This window comes from Lupinus angustifolius, unplaced genomic scaffold, assembly GCF_001865875.1.
Source record: "Lupinus angustifolius cultivar Tanjil unplaced genomic scaffold, LupAngTanjil_v1.0 Scaffold_48_99, whole genome shotgun sequence".
NCBI lineage: Eukaryota > Viridiplantae > Streptophyta > Magnoliopsida > Fabales > Fabaceae > Lupinus > Lupinus angustifolius.
Genome location: NW_017728884.1, coordinates 355,742 through 377,410, shown reverse-complemented (window position 1 = coordinate 377,410; position 21,669 = coordinate 355,742). Strand labels below are relative to the sequence as shown.

The following is a 21,669-nucleotide window of genomic DNA, read 5'->3' as shown; positions in this document are numbered from 1 at the left end:
CCAATCCGACTGAATATGCTCCATCTGGAGAGATGTATTTCCCTGTCCTTTGTAAGTATCATTGCATATACTACGAGTACTAATACAAAGGCTGGTCATCGGGAAAACCATTTACCACATAGGTTTCCCAGTTATTCCAAATTTGAATCCACTAGTTATGTTTTTAGGTCACTTGTAGTCATTTTTTCCACGTAGATCCATCTTGTATTGTTTCTCCAGATTAATTGGATCTTCAGGGATGGATTGTTGTAGACCAAACTGCCTCATTACCCAATCAACAGCATGCCACTCAACAAGTTCAAAACAGATGAGTGGTACACGTGCTCTGGCTACATCAGGTATGGGGCCCACATAGGTAATGTTCCTATATGAGGTCCTCACAAACTAATATATAAAAAAAATTAGTAATTAATTAATATAAAAATAATAAGAAATAATAATAATAAGAATTTACAGAAATTACCTGATTAATATGCAAGCGATCCAACATTGACCGTATTATGTTAATTGCATGACCAAGAATGTTGGTGGTGATTAGATGTTGCTATCACCTAAAATGTAATGTTATTGGAAGTTAGTATTATATAAATAGTTTGAAATATAAACTATTATAATTTGAACAAGTTTAGGAAAAAAATTGGAAAAAAGATTTACATTTGGACTAAATGGAATATTTGTAAATCATAGTTGTATAGTCTTGGAGCAAGCATTGGGATGCGATCATATGCCCACGACTGTAGTATATGCAAGCATCCTCCGATTTTAATTTGGCGACTAATGATCGCCGCACGACATATTCCACGATATAGACACGCCAATACAGCTGAACCCCAACTATATTGGTATGTCTATGACAAGTCCTCCAGCAATGTGAGATAAATCAGGTGGACTCATGATCCTGATGTATCTGGCATGAGGAAGCCTCCAATCATGCATAATATGAAGGCTCTTGCGTGTTGCTCAATGACAACATCATCAACATCTTCTGGGAGAACAAAAAAAGTTGAGTCTAGTCAACTCATTTGGATCCTTTGGCCCATAATCTGTTTATCAGTTGGGATTGCACCCAACAAGTTGCGACAAATGATTTCCCAATTAGCACTTGTAATTCCAGTAACAACAGCTCCATTAATGGGTAACCTAAGTTGGTATGCGACATCTTCAAGAGTTACTGTGCACTCGCCAATAGGTAGATGGAACGTGTGAGTCTCCGGCCTCCATCTCTCAACTAATGTCGTAATGAGGTAATTGTTGATTTCGATTGTACCAATATCCAAAATATGCCCAAATGTGGTGTTACGAATAACTTCTAACACCGGTGCAGATGGTAATTGTTGCCAAAAGTTGTATCTTGCTCGAAAAGTAACCTCTCCATCATTCCAAATGTTGGTGGAGACATGATCTTTTTTAAGGTTGAGAAGGGAAGGGTTAATAGGACCTGGACCAATATGTTCCATTTTTTGGATGAAAATTATCGGGAAATCAGAAAACTTATGGTGTGATAGAGAATATTTTGGAAGGTGTGAGAAAGCATCCTCCGAGACTCCTGATTCCCACGAAAAATTTTGTACAATTTGACATGTACCTTTTTGGTTATTTTCATTAATCACATTAGTCAATTCTTCGCAATAAACATGACCCGCCCTTATCATGTTAGATGCTTCATTTCCATGGTGTACAAACCATGAGTTAAGTCTATGATATGTTGCTCTAACAAGTACAGTAATTGACAAGGCTCTTGCTCCTTTGAGAACAACATTCACACATTCTGTCAAATTCGTCGTCATATGGTCGTACCGTCTCCCATCATCATATGATTGCGTCCATTTTTATTTTGGGATTTTATCTAACCAAGCTGCTGCCCTCGAGTTTTTTTGATGCAATAGAGCAAGCATTCACCCCGAATCGAGGCCACGTCAATTCATACCCTACATCAAGTTCATTATTATTAACATAATTCTAATAAACAAACAATTTCACATAAATGAGATTCATTTCAACACATACCCATTTCAATGAATTTTTCTTTCAAATCATTATCTCGGAACTCCTTGTTCAAATTGCTAGCAACATGACGAATGCAATATACAGATAGACCATCAGACCATTAAGGGAGCTCAGTACGTAGTGCACCCAAGCAACCTGTACCCCTATCTGATATTACACAAATATTTGGTTGTGGGGTAACATATGTCCGAAGATTGTAGAAAAACCATTCCCATGCTTCTTTGGTCTCTCCTTCCATAATGGCAAATGCTACTGGAAATATACGTCTATTACCATCTTGGGAACTAGCTATTAACAATGTTCCAATATATTTTCCAGTCAAAAATGTGTCATCCACTTGAAGGATTGGTTTGCAAAAACGAAATCCTTCAATGCATGGCTTGAAAGCCCAAAAAACCCTATCAAGAATTAAAGTATTATGTTCTTCATGATTAGATGCTGAATATCTTATAATTGTACCTGGTGTATAATATTGAACAACATTCAACCAACGAGGTAACTCCTTGTATGATCCCTCCCAATCACCATAAATTTGGGACATTGTTATTTGTTTAGCAGTCCAAGTCTTCCTATATGTAACCGTATAACCAAGACGAGTTATCACTTCTTTAACTAATGCTTTAATTGGTATACCAGGATCTTCTGATATTAGTTGAACAATGCATTTTGCGATGAAAGATGAGTTCAACTTCGTGTGATCCTGAGAAATATTAGTGGATACACAAGTGTGTCTTCCACTAATTTTTCTAATCTCCCAAATATCACGCTTCACACTTTTCGATGCTTGAAGTCTCCATTCACACCCAACACCAAAATATTTACATTTTGCAACATATCTATCTGGCCTAGACTCATCCACATGGTCATCAACAAAATTTCTAATATGAAATTGTTTTACAGCATTTATTGTTGCTTCATTTGATTCAAATTGTATACCAACAAAAAGTTCATTATCCATATCAGTACTTATGTGAGTACTTCTATATGGAAAATCTTGTCCAGACTAATAATTAATGCTAACGAAAAAGATGAAGGAATATCATATGTTATGCTAACCGGTTCAGTAGTGGTAATCTGAACATCATCATCGTCGTCATGACATAGCTCAATATCCTCCTCATCACTAAAATCACTAACAATATCTCTAATAATTGTTATCTACATATAACATACAGTAAAATATAAACAAACATGTTTACATTTAAACATAAGTAACAATACATAAAATTAACTATAAAGTAAATGAACTGAAAAAATATGAAGCATTTTTAGTTACCTTCAATAATCACAGTTCTTCAATTACAAATTAACCTAAAGATTTTTTATATAGTTTCTTCCTTCAGTGTGGTTTATAGCCGGGATGATGGAGTATAAATATTGCTTGAATGTCCTGGATCCAAGACACGACTTGGATCTCGTGTACAAGATCTACGAGATTGCATTGAACTCGTGTACCGGGTCCACGAGATTGCCATGAAACTCGTTTTCCTGGTCCACGACTTATAGGGACCTGACATGGTGTAAGGAAATCGTGGATGTGGTCCACGACTTTGATGGGAAATCGTGGATGGGGTCCATGACTTTGGTGAAATCGTGGATACCATCCACGAGATCCACTAAAAACTACATCAAACCCATAAATATTTCAAAACATACACCAAACGTGGGATAGTATAGTCAAACTATACTACCCACGTAAATTTTTCCTTATACACTTACACTATATGAGATTCTTTGTTAAACTAACTCACTTGATTCTTTGAAATACTTTGATCGGGTCAAGTTTTCTTGTTTTCGGGTTGATGTAACATGTCATATTCTATCTTGGTATCGAGGGGAACAACATTGTTTGGATGATAGCAAAGCCAATGTTGTTAGTCTTAGGATCCTTATGGATGTAGTTGAGCCATTCCTTGGTAAAAATAACGGTGATGAAAAGAACATCTTTATCATGATTTGTGTGTTGGTGAAGATGCAATGAGTTTGCAAAGGGTTATCATGGGGTTGACATGTTCTTGACTCGGATGGAGAGATCCTATGTTCCAAAAAGACCATGTCCTCATGTCTCTATCTAATAGTATTTCACCAAATAATATAACATATTAGATCATGTTTTCATAACTTATTTTTCAATTAAATGAGACATTTTGATTGGTTTGGGATGTCATCACCAATGAGGACATGAGATCTTCATCGGACTCGGATATGGGAGGAGCCCCACATGGCCACAAAATTTGAGAGACGCTAGATACTTTAATGGAAATTGCATGAAGTTTCTCTAAGCTTTTATAAATTTTTTGAACTAGTCAATATAAACTATTTATTCTTCTTAATTATTTCTTAAATTTTATCACTTTCTAAATTTAGTCTTTGTATAAATATATTGTTGAATTATTAATAGGCCAACAACAATAGCAAAACTATAGTGCAGGTTAGTGAATGCTGATAACCCGAAGAAACTAACATCAAAGTATAAAATTGATTGAGAAAAATGACAAGTAAATTTCAGAGTTGAAAGTAATTAATAGAATAATAATGATATATTTATAATAATAATAATAATAATAATGTAATAGTCAAAGTCAAAACAAAATACATGAGTTAGAAATTTTAATCACTATTAACTTATTATTATCTTTATACAAACATTAATTTTACTAATAATTAAAATTGAAGGAGTAATTAGGAAAAAAATAATTCATAAATAATACTTCCACCAGTCACAAAGTTTTGGGATGTTTTTATACAGATAGATTTTCATGTTTTAATATGTTGAAGATGGAGTTTGTGGTTTCTCCTACAATTTCCAACCATTTAAGCTGAAAGTGACTGACCTTTTTCTCTGTCTTGGTTCCCATTTATATTAGAATTATGTTATTTGTCCTTTGTATTTATGGTGCATTTTGTTAAAAGAATAAGAGATATACTTAAGTATACAGTGTCATAATTTAATGTACAAGCAATAGAACTCTTTATATTACATACATTGAAAGTTGATATCCTCACATATATTATAGCCCATATTGACTCTTGCATACAGAGAAGAGTCTATGCATAAATTTTTTTTATTTTGCACCTTTGATATAGCAGTCAAAATAGTCTCTCCAAATAGAAACAACAATGTTACAATGTCTTTTATGTATGCATTTTATGTTAGAGTATAATATTTATGTACTGACACTATATCATCTATTCTTTATTGTTGTATTACTTTTATCTAAAAGTCAATGATAATTGAAAATGAATGTCGAATAATATAGTTATAGTTTAAAAAACTCTTAACTATTACTGCACACATCTTTTTCTCTTTTCATGACACCAAAGAAGCCAATCTCCACCTAACTGATATTTGTATAATTTGTAGTTTTTACAATGCATCCATAATTTAACAACTCACATTGTAATCTTTGTTTACACTAACTCTGCTAAATTGACACATGTAAATGTATTTATGTATGTTATTAATATTTAATACTGTACCGGTAATCAAACCAGTTAGGATAATAATATAGTGATATATTAGTTTAACCGGTGGTTCACTAATTATACCATATACCAGCAAAATTAGATATATATAATATACTAACATTAATATTGAAAAATCAATAAAAAACAAATATTTTTTTTTATTTTTATTAAAAAATTAATTTTAAATAAAACCGGTCGGTATGATTGTTAAAATTCAATTGAAAACCAATCGGTATGACCGGTGTGATACATAACTGATATAATTATTGTACTATATCGGTATTGAAACTGATTCATCGGTTTAATTAAACTGGCCGGCATGAACCAGAACAACATGTAAGTAACATTTTTCCTACTGTTAATCCCATGTCTCTAATATTTCATTAAATTCATTTTGAAAACTGCTTTTTGCTAGGACTAATATGGAGAAAGTGAGCTATTAGCTGCTATATAATTCCAAAATACTTTTTGTAAATGTATCCAAACACATAATTTACACTATTAATACAAATCTCCACAACAGAAACCAATATTTTTTGCTATGCTAATTTATCTTTTCTTCTATTCAACGAAACAGTTGTAACAGATTTATGAGTACCCATTTTCAGTCTCATGAACCACTCACATATTACGGTTCTAATGGTAATACTATTCAACGGCAAGGTTTTAATCAAGAGATTACGGATTCAAATCAAATCCTATATAAGAGCCTCGTGCACAATGAAAACAACTCCCACAATAACAACATACTGCAACATCTCATCTCCTTATGTAATAACTGATTTAAAGTAGTAATGTTATTTAGTCCCTGCACTTATTCACCTTCTGCAAAACATCCAGAACAAATGCATTAAGATTATGTATAGATGATCCACCTTCTACAATTGCTCTTCTACAAGCTTCTTTAACTTCATTTGCTCTTTTCCTCAACTCTTTACCTTCATTGCTTTGAGAATTCATGAACCTGTGTACAAGCCCTGAAATTTCCTCTCTTGTCACATTTTTAGGTCCTACCATTGCTTTTCCATGTAGCCCAACCTTCCAATCCTCCACAATTTGCTTACTGTTTGGTGCTTGATCAAAAAATATAGGGAAAGTGAGAATAGGAACACCAGCAAAGGTCGCCTCTAAAACCGAATTCCATCCACAGTGGGACAAAAAGCCACCTATAGAAGAGTGGCACAACACCCTCAATTGGTCACACCATGGCACTACAAAACCATTCACTAAGCAATCATGATTTAACCATGACTTATTTCCTTCGCGGGCTACCCACAAGAACTTCACACCACTATCACACACCCCTGCAACAATTTCTTCCATTTGCTCATGTGAAACAGAAAGATAACTACCGAGAGATACATACAAAACCGAACCCGTCCGTTGAGAATCCAACCACTGTAAGTAATCTGGTTCGTCGTTATTATTGATTTCAAAGAATGGGATAGCAGGACCAACAGTGTAGAGTGAAAAGGGGTATTTGGTTCTCAGAATATCTATCACTTGTTGTTCAATTTCGTAGATAGAATTGAAAAGGAGATAGTGTGCTTCTTTAACCCTTTCAATGCACTGCAAAGTTAGCTGCAATACTCTTTCATGATTTCTGTCGAAAATAGTGGGCAAATTTGCTTTCCTTGTTGAAGAAACTCCAGGTATGTACTCTACACGTTCTTCTCCATGCTCTGTCAATCAAACAAAAAGTTCCAAAACTTTTCTCAATCTCTAGCATTTATAACTATGACTTTTACCTGCCTCAAAATTCAATATCTATTCAGTTGTAAATTCTGTAAAATAAACAGTACTAAGTCAACATCATTAAGACAAGCGTATACTTATCCAAATCCAATGTGTGACTATTAGATTTAATATGCAAACAATATTTAACACTTGATACCAACTCACACTCACATCAATATAGTGGATCCTGGTTGCCAATAGGTCACTTAAGGCATGTATGGTTAATTTAGGTAATCATTTTTTATTTTTGAGTTTTTAACGTCACCTTAAAAATGAATATGTCATATTAATTGCTACCAAATCCTGATCTTATCTCTAAATTATTGTTGTAATTTCTCTAATCAATTCTATCCATTAATAACCTATCAATTGTTCTTAGCCTTCAATCCCAAAATTTCTTCACACATGGACCTGTCTATACTCTAAACTAGTTGATAACACAGACAAAATTTTCCGTTTTCATAAACCTATATTTCTACAAACCCAATTAGTGTTATTGTAATTACCACAATTATGGAAAAATGTGGGATAAGGCTGTCGATATGATTATAGTTAGCAGTTAGCATGTGTACACTCCAAAACTGCAATATTTGCTACAAGTGATTTAAATTGTGGACCCTTTCAACTGATGCAGTTGCAATATTGCGGTTGCAGTGACCATCATAACCATAATTGCACTGTGACTCTAAATCACATTGATACGGCCGTATCGGGCTGCAACGCAACCTCATCGGATCACATTTCGACTGCGTCAGGCCACATTGAATTCAAAAATATTTTTTTAATCACAAGATAATTCATACCGCAATGGTCGTAGTCCGCATCGCAATGACCGCAATCGCAATAACCGCAATCGTTACTGCAATCGCCACCGCAATTTAAAACAATGGTCACAACTATGATTGCAGATGCAGAGTGCAATTTAAAACTCGGAGCTCAATGAATAAAACAAGTTTATGTACAAGAACTTCTTGTATTGAATGAGTCACATTTTACCTACCAAACAAGTCAGTTCCGAGATGCCCATTTCGACGAAAGAGATCATGATGAAGAAACATGGAAAAAACAGAAGCAGAACTTGTCCACAACAAGGCCACAGGAATATGTCTATGGTTAGCAACAGGAACAACCCAAAGAAGTTCAGTATCAGCTATGATTACAGTCACAGGAGTTTCAATCTGATCAAGGAAAGCTTCAAAAGGAGCTTCCATTTTTGTCATCACTGCTTCATAGAACCCTGCAAAGTCAGAACCACGGGTTAGTTCAGATGGGAGCACATTGGGAATGGTACAAATTCTTATGTTATGGGGCATGTGGTGATTGGTTCCAATTAGAGTTTGCCATTCTTGTGTGACAAGAAAAGTGATAAGAATCTCGTGGCCATGTAGGGATGTGGAAGAGAGTAAGGATTTGCATAGATTCATCATGGGGTTGATATGGCCTCTGCCAGGGTATGGCACCGCCACCACATGACACGCCATGGCTGGATCCTATTTGATAAACTCCCAACAAATTTAGTTTCTTATCCTACTTGCTTATTAAGCTTTACTCTTTCTGTTGTAAATAATATTTTGTGGTACCACTAACCTATTCCTTCACCTATGTTAATAAACTAATTTCTACTAACAAATTGGTCTAGTGTATAAAATTTGATTGAATGAAGATTGAAAGTTCGATTGAATTCTCAAGTTTGAAAGTCCAATTCATGTAAGCGACACTTGTTGGAAGGAGTTGTCATGAATCATGAACCACAAAAAAAAATAGTTTCTTATCCAAAAAGATAAAAAGATACTTTTAATTGTACGAAAAAGAAACTAATATTTTCCAAGTCATGTCTCATAATATATATTGTTTCCAAGAATTAAATTCCTGATTTTAGTCTTTCTTAAATTAGTAATTGTCCTTACCCAATTAGACCAAATTTGTAAATAATAATTAAATAGGTTAATCAAAAATATTTTGTCAATTATTAGCTGGAAAATGTATGTCAGGCGGGTATTTAAGTGTCAGCCACCATTCTTGTTTTTTAATTATTTTTTTTTGTTAACTAAATAGTACACGAGGTCCACAATTTCTTGTCATGGTGCTCTTCATTTAGTTTTTACTACTATTTATTTAGTGTTTTTATATAAAAAATAGTTGGATTTTATTTCTTTAATTTTAAGTCTTTCTATGCTCCTTGATACGATGGAGATGAGTCGATCGGGATCACATTTGCTATCATATAAAAATGTGTCATTGTATGTGTTACTATCTATGATTAGTTAAAAAAAATATTTAAATTAAAATATTAATAATTAATTATTTTTCTGACCAATTATAAACAGTAGTACATTGAGTGATACATTTTTATAGGATAGCAGATGTCCTCCCTGCTCCTGTATGTCTGTGTGCACCAAAAGGAGACCAATGGAAAGGGATGAGTCATATCTTCAGTTCTAAATTTGTACAACTTGATATATGTTTTTTTTTTTATTGGTTAAAATCAGAAATTAAATTATATATTAATTTTATATTTTTTAAACTATATAATAAATAAGGGACATATAGAATGGTATAAAGTTTGAGATAAAAGATTTAATCTCAAAAGAGACATGTTAGGATATGGAGGAAAGCAATTATTCACATATTTATTTGGTGGATAGTATTTTCCTCCATCAAGTCAAACTTTACATATGCTAGTTTAAGGTCAAAAGCTACATAGCAATAAGATGTCTTAAATTGCTTAATTCTAAATCGAGCCTTCTCTTTTTTATTTGTTTCATGACTATACACTTTTTCCAAGAGACTCGAAGTGGCTTGCCAGAAGGATAGAATTTGTGGTCCTTGAATGCGATTTATACAACAAAAAAGGTTAGGAAAATCAGTCAATATTGAATACAATTTCCAAAAATAAAATAAAAACACTGAAAATGTGGCCAGTGGCAGATCTTGAACAAAATTTTAGAGGGGGAATAATATTTAATTACAATTAATTAAATAAATAGAAAAAAATTCAAATTTAAATAACTAACGATACCAAAAATAAAATATTGTCATTGACATATTAACCTAATCTTATTGCTCATCGAAAGTCACACGATAGAAATTTTGGACAAAAAATATATATATTATCAATGCATGCATAATCTCTTTCATCAAGTGTAAAATCATTATGAAGCCATATTATTATGAGCGGTCACCAACATCTAAACATGCAAGTGAACTTGATTCATTATATATAATTTTTTGAATGACTACACAAGTTGCACTATATTTATTTATCTAGTCACAAATTAAAAAAATATATGAGCTTTCACTAGTATTTCGATAAAGATATCATTTGGGTGTAGGTAAAAAAAGTATATCTGCTCCAAAAAATTTGTATTTCTATGTGTCACATTTTATAATTTGAAAGTTTAATGATGAAATATCTTTTTAGCCAAACGTACTAAGTGACATAGAAATAACGCATTCTGTAGGACAACAAATATGTTTATGTAGAGTAAAAAAGTAAAAAAATATTTTAAGAAAAATAAAAAATAAAAATCCAGGGGGCAGCTGCCCTCACATGTCCCTTCCATGCTCCGCCCATGAATGTGGCTAATAGCCATGAGTTTCCTTAAGAAAAAACCTGGCAGTACACAATATTACCCCACAAAAATGTAGTATTGGGTTTGGTGGCAAAACAATTGTACTTGGCAACCAGAATATACCTAAAAATACACTGTTATGGTAATAATTCAAAATTAGATATTATTGTCTAGAGTTACCTAATATGTCACTCTCTTTAATATTTTTTTTCATTGTATTGTTAAAAATATACAAATATACTATCAACCAGGAAATTCTCAAAATAAAACAACTCAAACACACTGTATTACGTATATACTAAACTAGTGGTGGATTTTGATGTAATATTTAAAATGAGTAACAATATTTAACTATAATTTATAATTAAGATTAATTAAGTAACAAAAAAGTAAAAAGAACAATAATTACATTAAAGAAAAATATATATTCATTTAAAGTGCTGCTCTTTATTAAAGATTTCAACTTAGATGATTAAATTAAATGTAAAATTTTGAACTATTTATTTTTCAATATATATCAATATATTGTCTATAAGAAATTTATCTTCTACTTTACTAAATAGTTTTATTTGATTGTCTTTGTTGCTAAAAATAATCTTCATGTAGTAGATAAATAAAAATAGTTAAGATAAGATGAATAACTCGATCAAAGAAATAATATGCATTCACTTTTTCCTTATCGTCAACAATAAACTTATAGAATCAACAACAATAAAATATTGAAATTAACATTTCAAATAAATCTTCTCTTACTCACATTGAAACCCATATGGTATAATTTTTATAAAAATCTATAGAATCTTAGGACCTAGTACAAAGTTTGACAAAGACAATTTGTGATGTCATAATATATTTCATAAGTGCAAAATCATTATCAACATCTATGTATATAAGAACCACATAATTTGTACAAAGTAAAAAAAATTATTTGAAAAAACAAAAAATAAAAAAAATTTTTTTTTGAATATTTGAAAAATAAAATTCGGGAGGGGGGAATTGCCCCCACCTGTTCTAACCAAGTTCCTCCCCTGCACTAAAGTATGAATTCCCTTCAAGAATTACAACATCAAAATATCACTATTGTCACTCAAAACTCTGTAGAACTATAAGAAAACAAAAGGGGAGGGGTGGGGGGAATTGCTTGGAAAATGCATCGAGCTAAAGAGGAAATATAAAGTAGAGAAATGTCTTTCAACTGATGCACATTCACTAACGAAGACTACATTTAAAGAGCTGAAACTAAACAACGCAAATTACATGAACAATTTGAAAACGAACATCCAGATGGAACAATTGTATGGTAGACGTTGGAACATGGAAGGCCTATGTTGACGTGTGTGCAATGTGAGTGTGATGCACAAGGCTGGCGAACTTGGGGAGTGCTCGCTTATGCAAGGGGAATGAGCAATGAACGACTCTTGATAGGCTTCTAACGGAGGGAGACATGAATCAACTGATTACATATCAAAGATCTCGAGATTGTTTAGGTATGAGGATGACTCATAAGGATTTATTCACACTACCTATACCAATAAGAAACATCTTTTTTTTGGAAGCCATCGACTTAAAAACTCATTGGTTAAGCATGCTTAACCTGAAGCAATTTTATGATTGGTGACTTCCTCAAAAGTTTTTTCGAGAAGCCTGTGAGTGAGGACAAAACATGCTAAAAATGTTATTGTTGATTTATGGGATATTCGTCAATCCATAGAGTAGCCAAGAATGTCAAATATGGTATCTGAGAGGCACCTCCTCTAGTACAATGTGATTTGTGTACGAAACATGCGAAAGCTAATAGGCATGTAATACATAGGGTTGACGAGGATGGGGAGTAATCATTGATGCAAGAATGACACATGAATGAACCAGTTACACACTAGAATTAGAAGGATCCTAAGACTGCGAAGGTTTGTGCCTACATAGTTGAGGGTAACTTATAAGGGTTAATTCACACTACATTTACCAACAAGATGCATACTCTTTCTAGTAGCTGTTAAGTTCCAAATTGATCATATAATTCACACTATTTTTACGGCACTTTAACTACTTAATCAACTCAATTAGATGAAGTTATAATTATACATAATTAAAACTTGTTTAAATGGCCAAATATCATCCCTAGAGTGTTTTGCAAGGTTAATCGAGAGGAATGGTAAAAAACGCCAAGTTTCTGGATAAAACTCGACTAGTCTCAACGCAAGGATCAAACTCAACAGATCAGGCACCTTCTAAGATCCATGCTCAGTGCACAAGCCACGCTCAACGGAGGAAGAACCATGCTCAACACCACAAATTCATTGAGTGTCTGAATCAAAAGAATTAGAAGTTTAGTCTCTATAACTCATACGTTAAGCACATGTAATTATGCTAAGGACAGTGGGTGGTGTGCCCAGCACGGGAATGTGCACCCAGTGTAGGCTGATGCATCGAAAGGTCACGCCTAGCCAGCTGGAAGCCACGCTCAACGCTAAGGTGGTGTTTTGAGCGCCGAAGCCAACATATGGACAGTATTTAAAGACTTGTAGCCTGAACCAAAAGGACATACTTTATAATATCGATTTGTAATACTTCTTTTCCGAGTTTCTAGAGTAGTTTGGCTCAATTGTGTCATGGGATCATATGTATAAGTATTAGAGGAGTTAATCTATGCTCATTTATATGTGCTTCTACCAACCTATGAATTGTGTTTTATCTCTATCTTACTTACACCTTGTGAACAAGAGTAGCTAAAATCCTTGTTGCGATTGAATGTAACACAAGCTTGATGTATGCATACTGATTCATTTGTTAATTTATGAAGTATTGATTATCTTTAAGTTTTTGTATTTGTTTATTGCTTGCTTTAGTTTGATCATATTATTGCATGATTATTGAATAAATTTCCTGATCTTTTACTTGTATTACTATGAACTTGTATAACTCAACAATCGATAATTTTCTAGACATATACTTGTATTATCTGTCACATCAAGCATTTACTTTATTAGTATCTAGATATAGTGCTAATCTTGTAATTTTATAACTCTCAAACTAGATGGCATAGACTACACATAGAGGTGTGCTTGATAGTTCATATAACTTAATTTTGTTAATCTAGACTACTAGATATAGAGGTATACTTGACAGAACTTATAACTTAATATTGTTAATATAAACTATAGACATAAAGGCAGATTAATAAAGTACTAGTATAGACTAGGATATCGATGGCTAATACAATTGAGATGTACTTAACTTAACTTTGTATACCTGGGCTGTTGGGTTCCAGTAAAGTAAGACACACCTAGAGGGGGCATAATAGGTGTAGCGGATCACTAATCTCGCTTTACTGATTTATGCGCATAACATAAAATTGTTGCAGTTAATTGATTAATAATAGGGTTAATTGATTATTGATAGTTGTCGTAATCGATTATAATTAGTGTTAATCAATTATGCTGATTCTTGATTCTTTGAAAAACAGATTTTTCTTTCAATAAAAATAATGATGATTGCTGATCTTTACTGTCCTAAATTGATTCTTGATTATACAAATATTGTTACCAATTAACAGAGATCATAGAAGGCAATTGAAACAAAAAGCATGTAAAGACAGAATCATAAAAGAGATAAGGAAAGAGAAAGGTGCTCAAGGTTTTTTATCCTGGTTCGTTTGTGGGTCCACTTGCAAACTACAACTAGACCCCCCTTCTGATTTCGAGAGATTTTTCTTCACTATGGAAATTTTATGTTCTTTACAAACACACTTCCAATACAAGACACAAGATGCTCCTTTCTTGGAATAGTTACGTCTCCACTTCGGTTTGACTACTAAGCTCGCCTACTAGGATACGACACTATTGGTGACTCTAGCCCCAACCTCCATATCGCTTGAACCAAGACCTCTTGTCCTCATGAAGACACTTACCTAATGCAGCTAGGGTTTTCTCTATTTCTTTTTCAGGTGATACTAACACACGAAGAGACAACTCCTTGAATAACAAGATTTTGCTGAGTTATCATGCACACTTAATGTGCGAATATAATAGTCACGCTCAACCTTAAAACCCTATGCAGAATCTTGACAAGAAGCCTAGAACTACTTATGATGATATGCAATGGTTTTACAAAAGAATAACAAAGATAACACTTTTCACAAAAGGTTTTCCCTCTCTTTTTTCTCTAAGAAAACTATGCAATAAATCTTTCAAAGATAAGCAAGATGGTTTTGAAAATGCAGCTATGAGAGTCTTGGGTTTTATTTTTCTCTCAATGTGTAAAAGTTGAAATCTATAAAAAATTATGCACATTTGTTAAAATCACAGCTTTTATATGTAACTGATCGTAACATATATTAATCAATTATATACTACGTTAATCGATTAATGTGCTTATGAAAACAGTTTTTCAGTTATGGCTTAATTGATTATCAACCTCCTTAATCGATTAATAAGGCATAAATACTGGGAGGTTAGCTACTGTAACTCCTTTTAATCGATTAAACAATACCTTAATCGATTAACGAATTTGAACACGATATAATCAATTATCAATCTAGTTAATGGATTAATATGTATGAAAATGGTTTTTCTTTATTATATGGTAAACATTCTTTATGATGCAAGAACATGTAATACATGCTTTTGAAATAGATGATTCTTTTTATGCACAAAAATCATGTATGCCTAATACAATTGCATGAATCTTACTTATCATATATATATATATATATATGTATATATGTATATGTATATATGTATATATGTATATATGTATATATGTATATATGTATATATGTATATATGTATATATGTATATATGTATATATGTATATATGTATATATGTATATATGTATATATGTATATATGTATATATGTATATATGTATATATGTATATATGTATATATGTATATATGTATATATGTATATATGTATATATATATATATATGTATGTATATATATATATATATATGTATGTATATATATACTTAGATGGAATGCCTCAACCTACATGATTTTCATTTTAGAATTTTTGTGAGACTTCTATCTTGGGTTTACCTAACCTAAACTCAATACTAGGCAAACATCTTAGGACTCTAAACAAATAAAGCAATCCTAATCTCTATGATGTTGACCTTGAGTTTTCGGCATGTTGGTTGTGGTGATATCCATGTTTTCAAGCTTTCGTATAACTCCTTGTTTTCATCAAAACTAAGTAGGTTAATCATTGATATCATCCTTTGACTATTTGTCATTTCATGGACTACTAGACATAGAGACATGTTATGTGTGTCATATATATTAATCTTATGAGTAAAGCTAGTAGACATAAAGTTTTGTTGCATAAGTTGCTATATTGACTAAGACATTAACTTTTAGTAATAATGAGGTCATTGCATGAAATAATGATTATTTAATGAATTTTCTTTAAGAATTGAATGTGTACGGATATTAAGTGTGAAGTACAATCCCAACCTCCTTTTCTATTATATTACAAATTTGAAAAATTGTGTCACCAATCAAACAACACTTTGAACAATAACTTCAAATAATAATTTTTAGTTGAAAAACTAGTATCAAGCAAGTCCATGTGGATTCAATAACCCTTTTTTCTATACTTGTTCGCAACACCCTTTGGTTATTTATATACCAATTTGTTGGTAAGAAAAATGACATCATTGTCGGGGACTTGTATCTAGATACTTAGCATTGCATCAAAAAAATTGTCGTTTTAAGTTTTTAATTTCTTGCTCTTACTCTTGTTGTTTTTATTCTCTATGAACAACTTAATATGCACTGATAATTGTGTTTGAATTGTCTATTCAATATAAAGGTTCATAGTGCACCATAGATTATATGATTCTAGATCACGACCCGGACACCCATGATACACTTCTGGCCTAAAGAAGGATGCTCTCTAGTTGGAGTCTCTCACCAGGCGAATGGCCAATCCTCCTTAATAACTTATTAATTTTTTTCCAGGTCGACAAATAATGAGGTGTGATGTATGGTAGGCTAATCACCCAAGATATTATTGTTTACCTCCTGAAGTAAAGGAGGTATAATACATGGGAGTACAACAACAAAAATGTAACAATGGGGGGTTTAACCAGACATACAACCACCCATGGAGGCTAGATGCTTGGTTACCTAGCCTACAAACATCTTACCAACAACCGTATAAGGACACAAAATCCAAACTAGAGAACACAAGCCCAACATCGGAAGATACTGTGAATGAATTGATACAATTCTCTATGGCCAACCAGAGGACCACTAAGCCACTACCGTACCAACTACCACAATAGTACGTACATGAGTTGGAGGACACACACTATGAGGAGGAAGTCACTGTGAAACAGTTCCTACAAATGAGTAATGCATCCGTAAATAATTAACAAGTGAGTGATCAATCAACAAAGTGGCTGATAGAGAACCAACAAAGAGCATTGATGCCTATATTGAATCTGAACTTGACGAGCAATGTAGCCCTATCACAACAACAATTGGGTGAACAAATTGGTAAGATTATTGGTGAAAAGTTAGTTTATGAAAATTAGAGTGTTGATGAGAAATAAAGCGATAACGTAATTGAGAGAGAGGTTGAGACAAATAAAAGTAAGCTATTTGTAGTTATAAAAAATTCAGAAAAGAAAAAAGAGAGAAAGAGTAAGTCATAGAATTGGGTGGAATAGTATGGATGAAAATAAGAGGTGAACCCCTATTGACTCATGTCTAAAGAGGGTGAATATTTTATTGAAGCAATATAAGCAATCAAATGTTGTGCTACTTAGATTGCTCCAACTATGTGATCCTTAAGGACACATTATTCGTCATGATATTGACGTTAAACGAGCGCTTCCTCATTGGAAACCCAATTTATTTATTTTGTTTTTTTTTGTCTTTTTTGTGCTTTGATGTGTGTTAGTGTGAGATTTGGAGATTACTCTTGCTGGATTGAGGACAGTCCAAACTCCATGGAGGGGGTGAATTTGGGCAAGTCGGAATGCTTAGCTAAATATGTATAGTATTCTTTTCATTTTTATTTGATGTCAAATATAATGTGAGTTGTTTTACTGATATTATTGGCTTCTAAATGTAATTGGATGCATGATTTGACTTGTATATTACATGAAGAGTTATTTTCTTAAGGAATAATATGTTTATTGAAATTGTATGTTTACTATAATTGTCATAAGTCATACTTAGTCACCATAGTCTTATGAACTTTAAAATGATAACATGAAGTTGTCTTAAATTAGGAGGTTATATGAGTTAGTTGAGGGATATGAGTATTAAGCTTAATACACTACATGGGAAATTTTGAAAAGTTGTAATGACTTGTGCTATTGATTTTGTTTGCATCTCTAATTAGTCTAAGTTGATAGAAAATATAGATATGATCAATGCATTGTTTGATTGAACCCACTTGATACATTCCAAATGACATTATTATCTCTTGTTAGCCCCTTTAAGCCTAATTTTTGTTGATTGAAACCTTGAGCTAGAAATGAAAATCTAGTCCTAGTTCTAGTAGGATAAGAGAGTGAAGTGTTAAAATTGAAAACTAATTGGGGAAAGGGAAAATGATGTATGAAAAAGTAGAAAAGAAGTAGTTTAACCACCACCCATCTTATGAATCAAAAATAAAAACTCTACAAAAGAGTACAAATAAAAAGATTAGTGGTAGAGTGATGAAAAGAAAAGAGAAAAACAAAAGTAGCTTGTAGTACTAGAAAAAACTCTTGCTTATTTATTACATGTTTATGACAGACATACACTATCAAACACTTGAGATTTCACACTTTCTTATTTATTGGCATTTAAATTGATTAAATATTGGGGTTTCAAATCTATTATATAGTAAGGAATGACTTGCTTGAATTAGATATCATATTTTGATGTGCAATTGAAATTTGTTTGTGCACTTGTGTACTTGTGTTAAAAAAATGTTCTGAGAGTGTATGCATGAAAATTGATGTGTATGTCCTACTTGAAAAATCCATGCATATTTTTGAAAAACTTGAGCTTGGACTCCTGTTTGAGGACAAACAAGGTTTTCTAAGTTGTGGGAGAGTTTGTTAAGTGCCAAGTTGATCATATAATTCACACTCTTTTTATGACACTTTAATTACTTAATCAACTCAAATAGATGAAATTATACTTATACATGATTAAAAATTGTTTATATGGCCAAATATCATAGCTAGATTATTCTATAGGCTTAATCTGAAAGGATGATCGAAAAAGCCTAGTTTTCGGACAAAACTCGATTAGGCTCGGCACAAGGATCAAGCTCAGCGGAGTAGACAACTTCTGAGCTTCACACTCAACGAACAAGGCACACCCAACAAAGGAATAACTATGCTCTACACAACATCTTCACTGAACGCCTGAATTAAAAGAATTAGAAATTTAGCATCTGTAACTCGTACGCTAAGCACATGTAATTGTGCTTAACACGGTAGGTGGTGTGCCCAACAAGGGAAGGTGCGTCTAGCGCATGCTGGTGTGTCGAAAGGTCATGTCGAGCTAGATGGTGTTAGGTATTAGTGGCCTGGGAACACCTAGAAGGGGGTTGAATAGGTGTGGTGGAGCTCAAGTTCCACTTTTCTGGTTTTTACACAATTGCTGAAAAATGCCTAGTTAATCGATTAACCAGTGGGCTTAATCGATTAAATCTAAACAGAACCAGAATGATCAGAACAACAACTTGCACGGTTATTAGCAAACACGCAAACAGATATACAACATATACTTTTGTGCAAGATTAACAAGAACATCGCAAGGATAGATATGCAAAATATTAGCTCCAAACACGCATTAAAATATCTTGAAATATAAAAGAGAAAAGGATAGAGAAGATTGCGCAGAGATTTTATCCTGGTTCGTTTTGTTGTCCTCTGCAAAATTACATCCAGTCCTCCCCTCTGATTTGGGAGATTTTCCTTCTTCACTATGAAACACAATGTATGTTACATACACGTTTCCAAATACAAAACTTGAACACTCCCTTCTTGGAACCCAAAGAACTTCGTCACCCTTGGTTTGACCTTTCCTAAAACCGCATCCCAAGAAAACCTTTCTTACGCGATTCGGCCCCAGCCAAGGTATCGCTCTTTATCCCAAGACCTCCAAGTCTTTGTGTAAAGAACACCTTACCTAACCGCAGCTAGGATTTTCCCAATCCTTGAATACAAGGCTTTGAGTTACTAATGAGTACTTAATACTCGGATAATCAAAGCCTAAAACCTAAGCAAGAACTCACAAGACGTCCTAGTCTAATATGAACGTTCATGCATTAGGTTTATGAAAATAAGCAATCAAAATAAACTATCTCTTTTTCTTTCAAGAAAACACAAGAATGATGCAAGAAAGCTTTTGAAAGAATCATGCCATATGAATATGAAAACTAAAGCCCTAGCATGATATAATCTTTCTCCTAATTCAACACTTTCTAATAGATTCTAACAATGATGATCTATCTCTTTTCTCTTCTTTTTTTTCACATAGCCGTTTATGCAATTAGCCAGTATTTATACAAAACAAATTTTGTCACTAAAAACGGTTTTTCAGTTATGCTGTTGAAATAGCAGAAAAACATACACGTTAATCGATTAAGCCATGGGGTTAATCGATTAACCAATGTATTTTTTAATAGATGATTAAATGGTGAACTACTTATATGTTATATGCTCATGCAATACATGATTTCCAAAATATAATACCTTTAATGCACAAAATCAATGTATATAAATGCATGAACCTAATTATCATATATTTCTAGATGATGTCTCATTTTAGTGGATTAATTACTTTATTAAGTCTTGTGAGACTCACACCTAGGTTTACCTAACCTAGACTCAATATCTATGACAAACATCTTAGACTTCTAAAAAGATAATAAAGAATTATAACGTAAGTCTAATAAGACACCACTTGAGCCATCAGCATGTTGATTGTTGAGCCATCTTCAAGCTTTAGCTAATTCCTTGTCTTCATCAAAACATAGGCAAACGTTGCTAATATAATCCTTAACGCTTTGCACTCTCAATCTCCATTTTTTTATGATGACAAGCACCACATCAAATCTTACGTTACATTTGATGAATTAACTTGATGATGTTGTACATTTGCATAATAGTTGTGACTTCAAAGTTGAAAGCACTTTGCTCCCCCTTAGGTAAGCAATGATTAATAATACGCAGAAGCTATTATGACAACCTTTCTCCCCCGGCAAATAACATCAAACACAACAAGCAACCTTTCTCCCCCTTTTGACATTATCAAAAAGATACGAATATTCAATTCTAGTCAAAAGTCTGAAGAGTTGTAGCAATTTATTTTGAAAAAAAAAAACTGTAATTATTAGCATAGGCAATAACCAGTTTAAGAAGTTTAAATAGGTGCATTGATTTTTGACTCTATAGACAGATTTTGCATGACATATCCATTATGTAAACAATTTAGACATGGAATGATTAAACATAGATGTATACCACTTGTTAGTACCACTTGTTAGATGATACTACTTGTTAGTTGCCATTATCACCACTTATTAGCACTTGTTAGGCAATTTTCATTTTAAATATTTCAATCATTCAATTATAATACACAATTAAGACATGTTCAAGATTCACGCAAAAACTAATTCTATTTAACATAATTAGTAAGGTTCAACATAGTTATAAAATACTAAAATACAACCATAACCATGAGATGTACTTGACTAAAAAATATAGATGTAAGCCACAAAACAAAAAAAAAGTAACTTTTAAAAAAATTTGAGCCCAGGTAATCGATTATCACAAAATTTAATCGATTAAGATGATTTATTTGAGAAAGATTTAGCTACTGGAACTCATTTAATCGATTAAACTGAGGGTTAATCGATTAAGGATAGA

At 32.7% G+C, this 21,669-nt stretch overlaps 1 protein-coding gene and 1 long non-coding RNA gene across 3 annotated transcripts in view; one reads left to right on the top strand and one right to left on the bottom strand.

Annotated features, from left to right (window-relative positions):
* Positions 1–2,144: 2,144 nt before the first annotated feature.
* LOC109342018 overlaps positions 2,145–21,669 on the top strand; it is a 21,965-nt gene continuing 2,440 nt past the window's right edge. Inside the window, exon 1 of the long non-coding RNA XR_002107025.1 lies at positions 2,145–2,427. This is a non-coding gene — a long non-coding RNA (uncharacterized LOC109342018). The remainder of the gene's footprint in view (positions 2,428–21,669) is intronic.
* On the bottom strand, positions 6,273–8,770 carry LOC109342017 (UDP-glycosyltransferase 87A1-like). 2 transcript variants are annotated; one of them, XM_019579973.1, is made up of 2 exons: positions 8,213–8,770; positions 6,273–7,157 (listed from the first exon to the last, which is right to left on the bottom strand). In XM_019579973.1, exons 1-2 carry the CDS (start codon positions 8,691–8,693, stop codon positions 6,277–6,279), a joined length of 1,362 nt encoding a protein of 453 aa, XP_019435518.1. In that variant the 5' UTR covers positions 8,694–8,770; the 3' UTR covers positions 6,273–6,276. The 2 variants fall into 2 exon arrangements, with proteins under 2 accessions (XP_019435518.1, XP_019435519.1); XM_019579974.1 differs by having other exon boundaries at positions 6,273–7,148.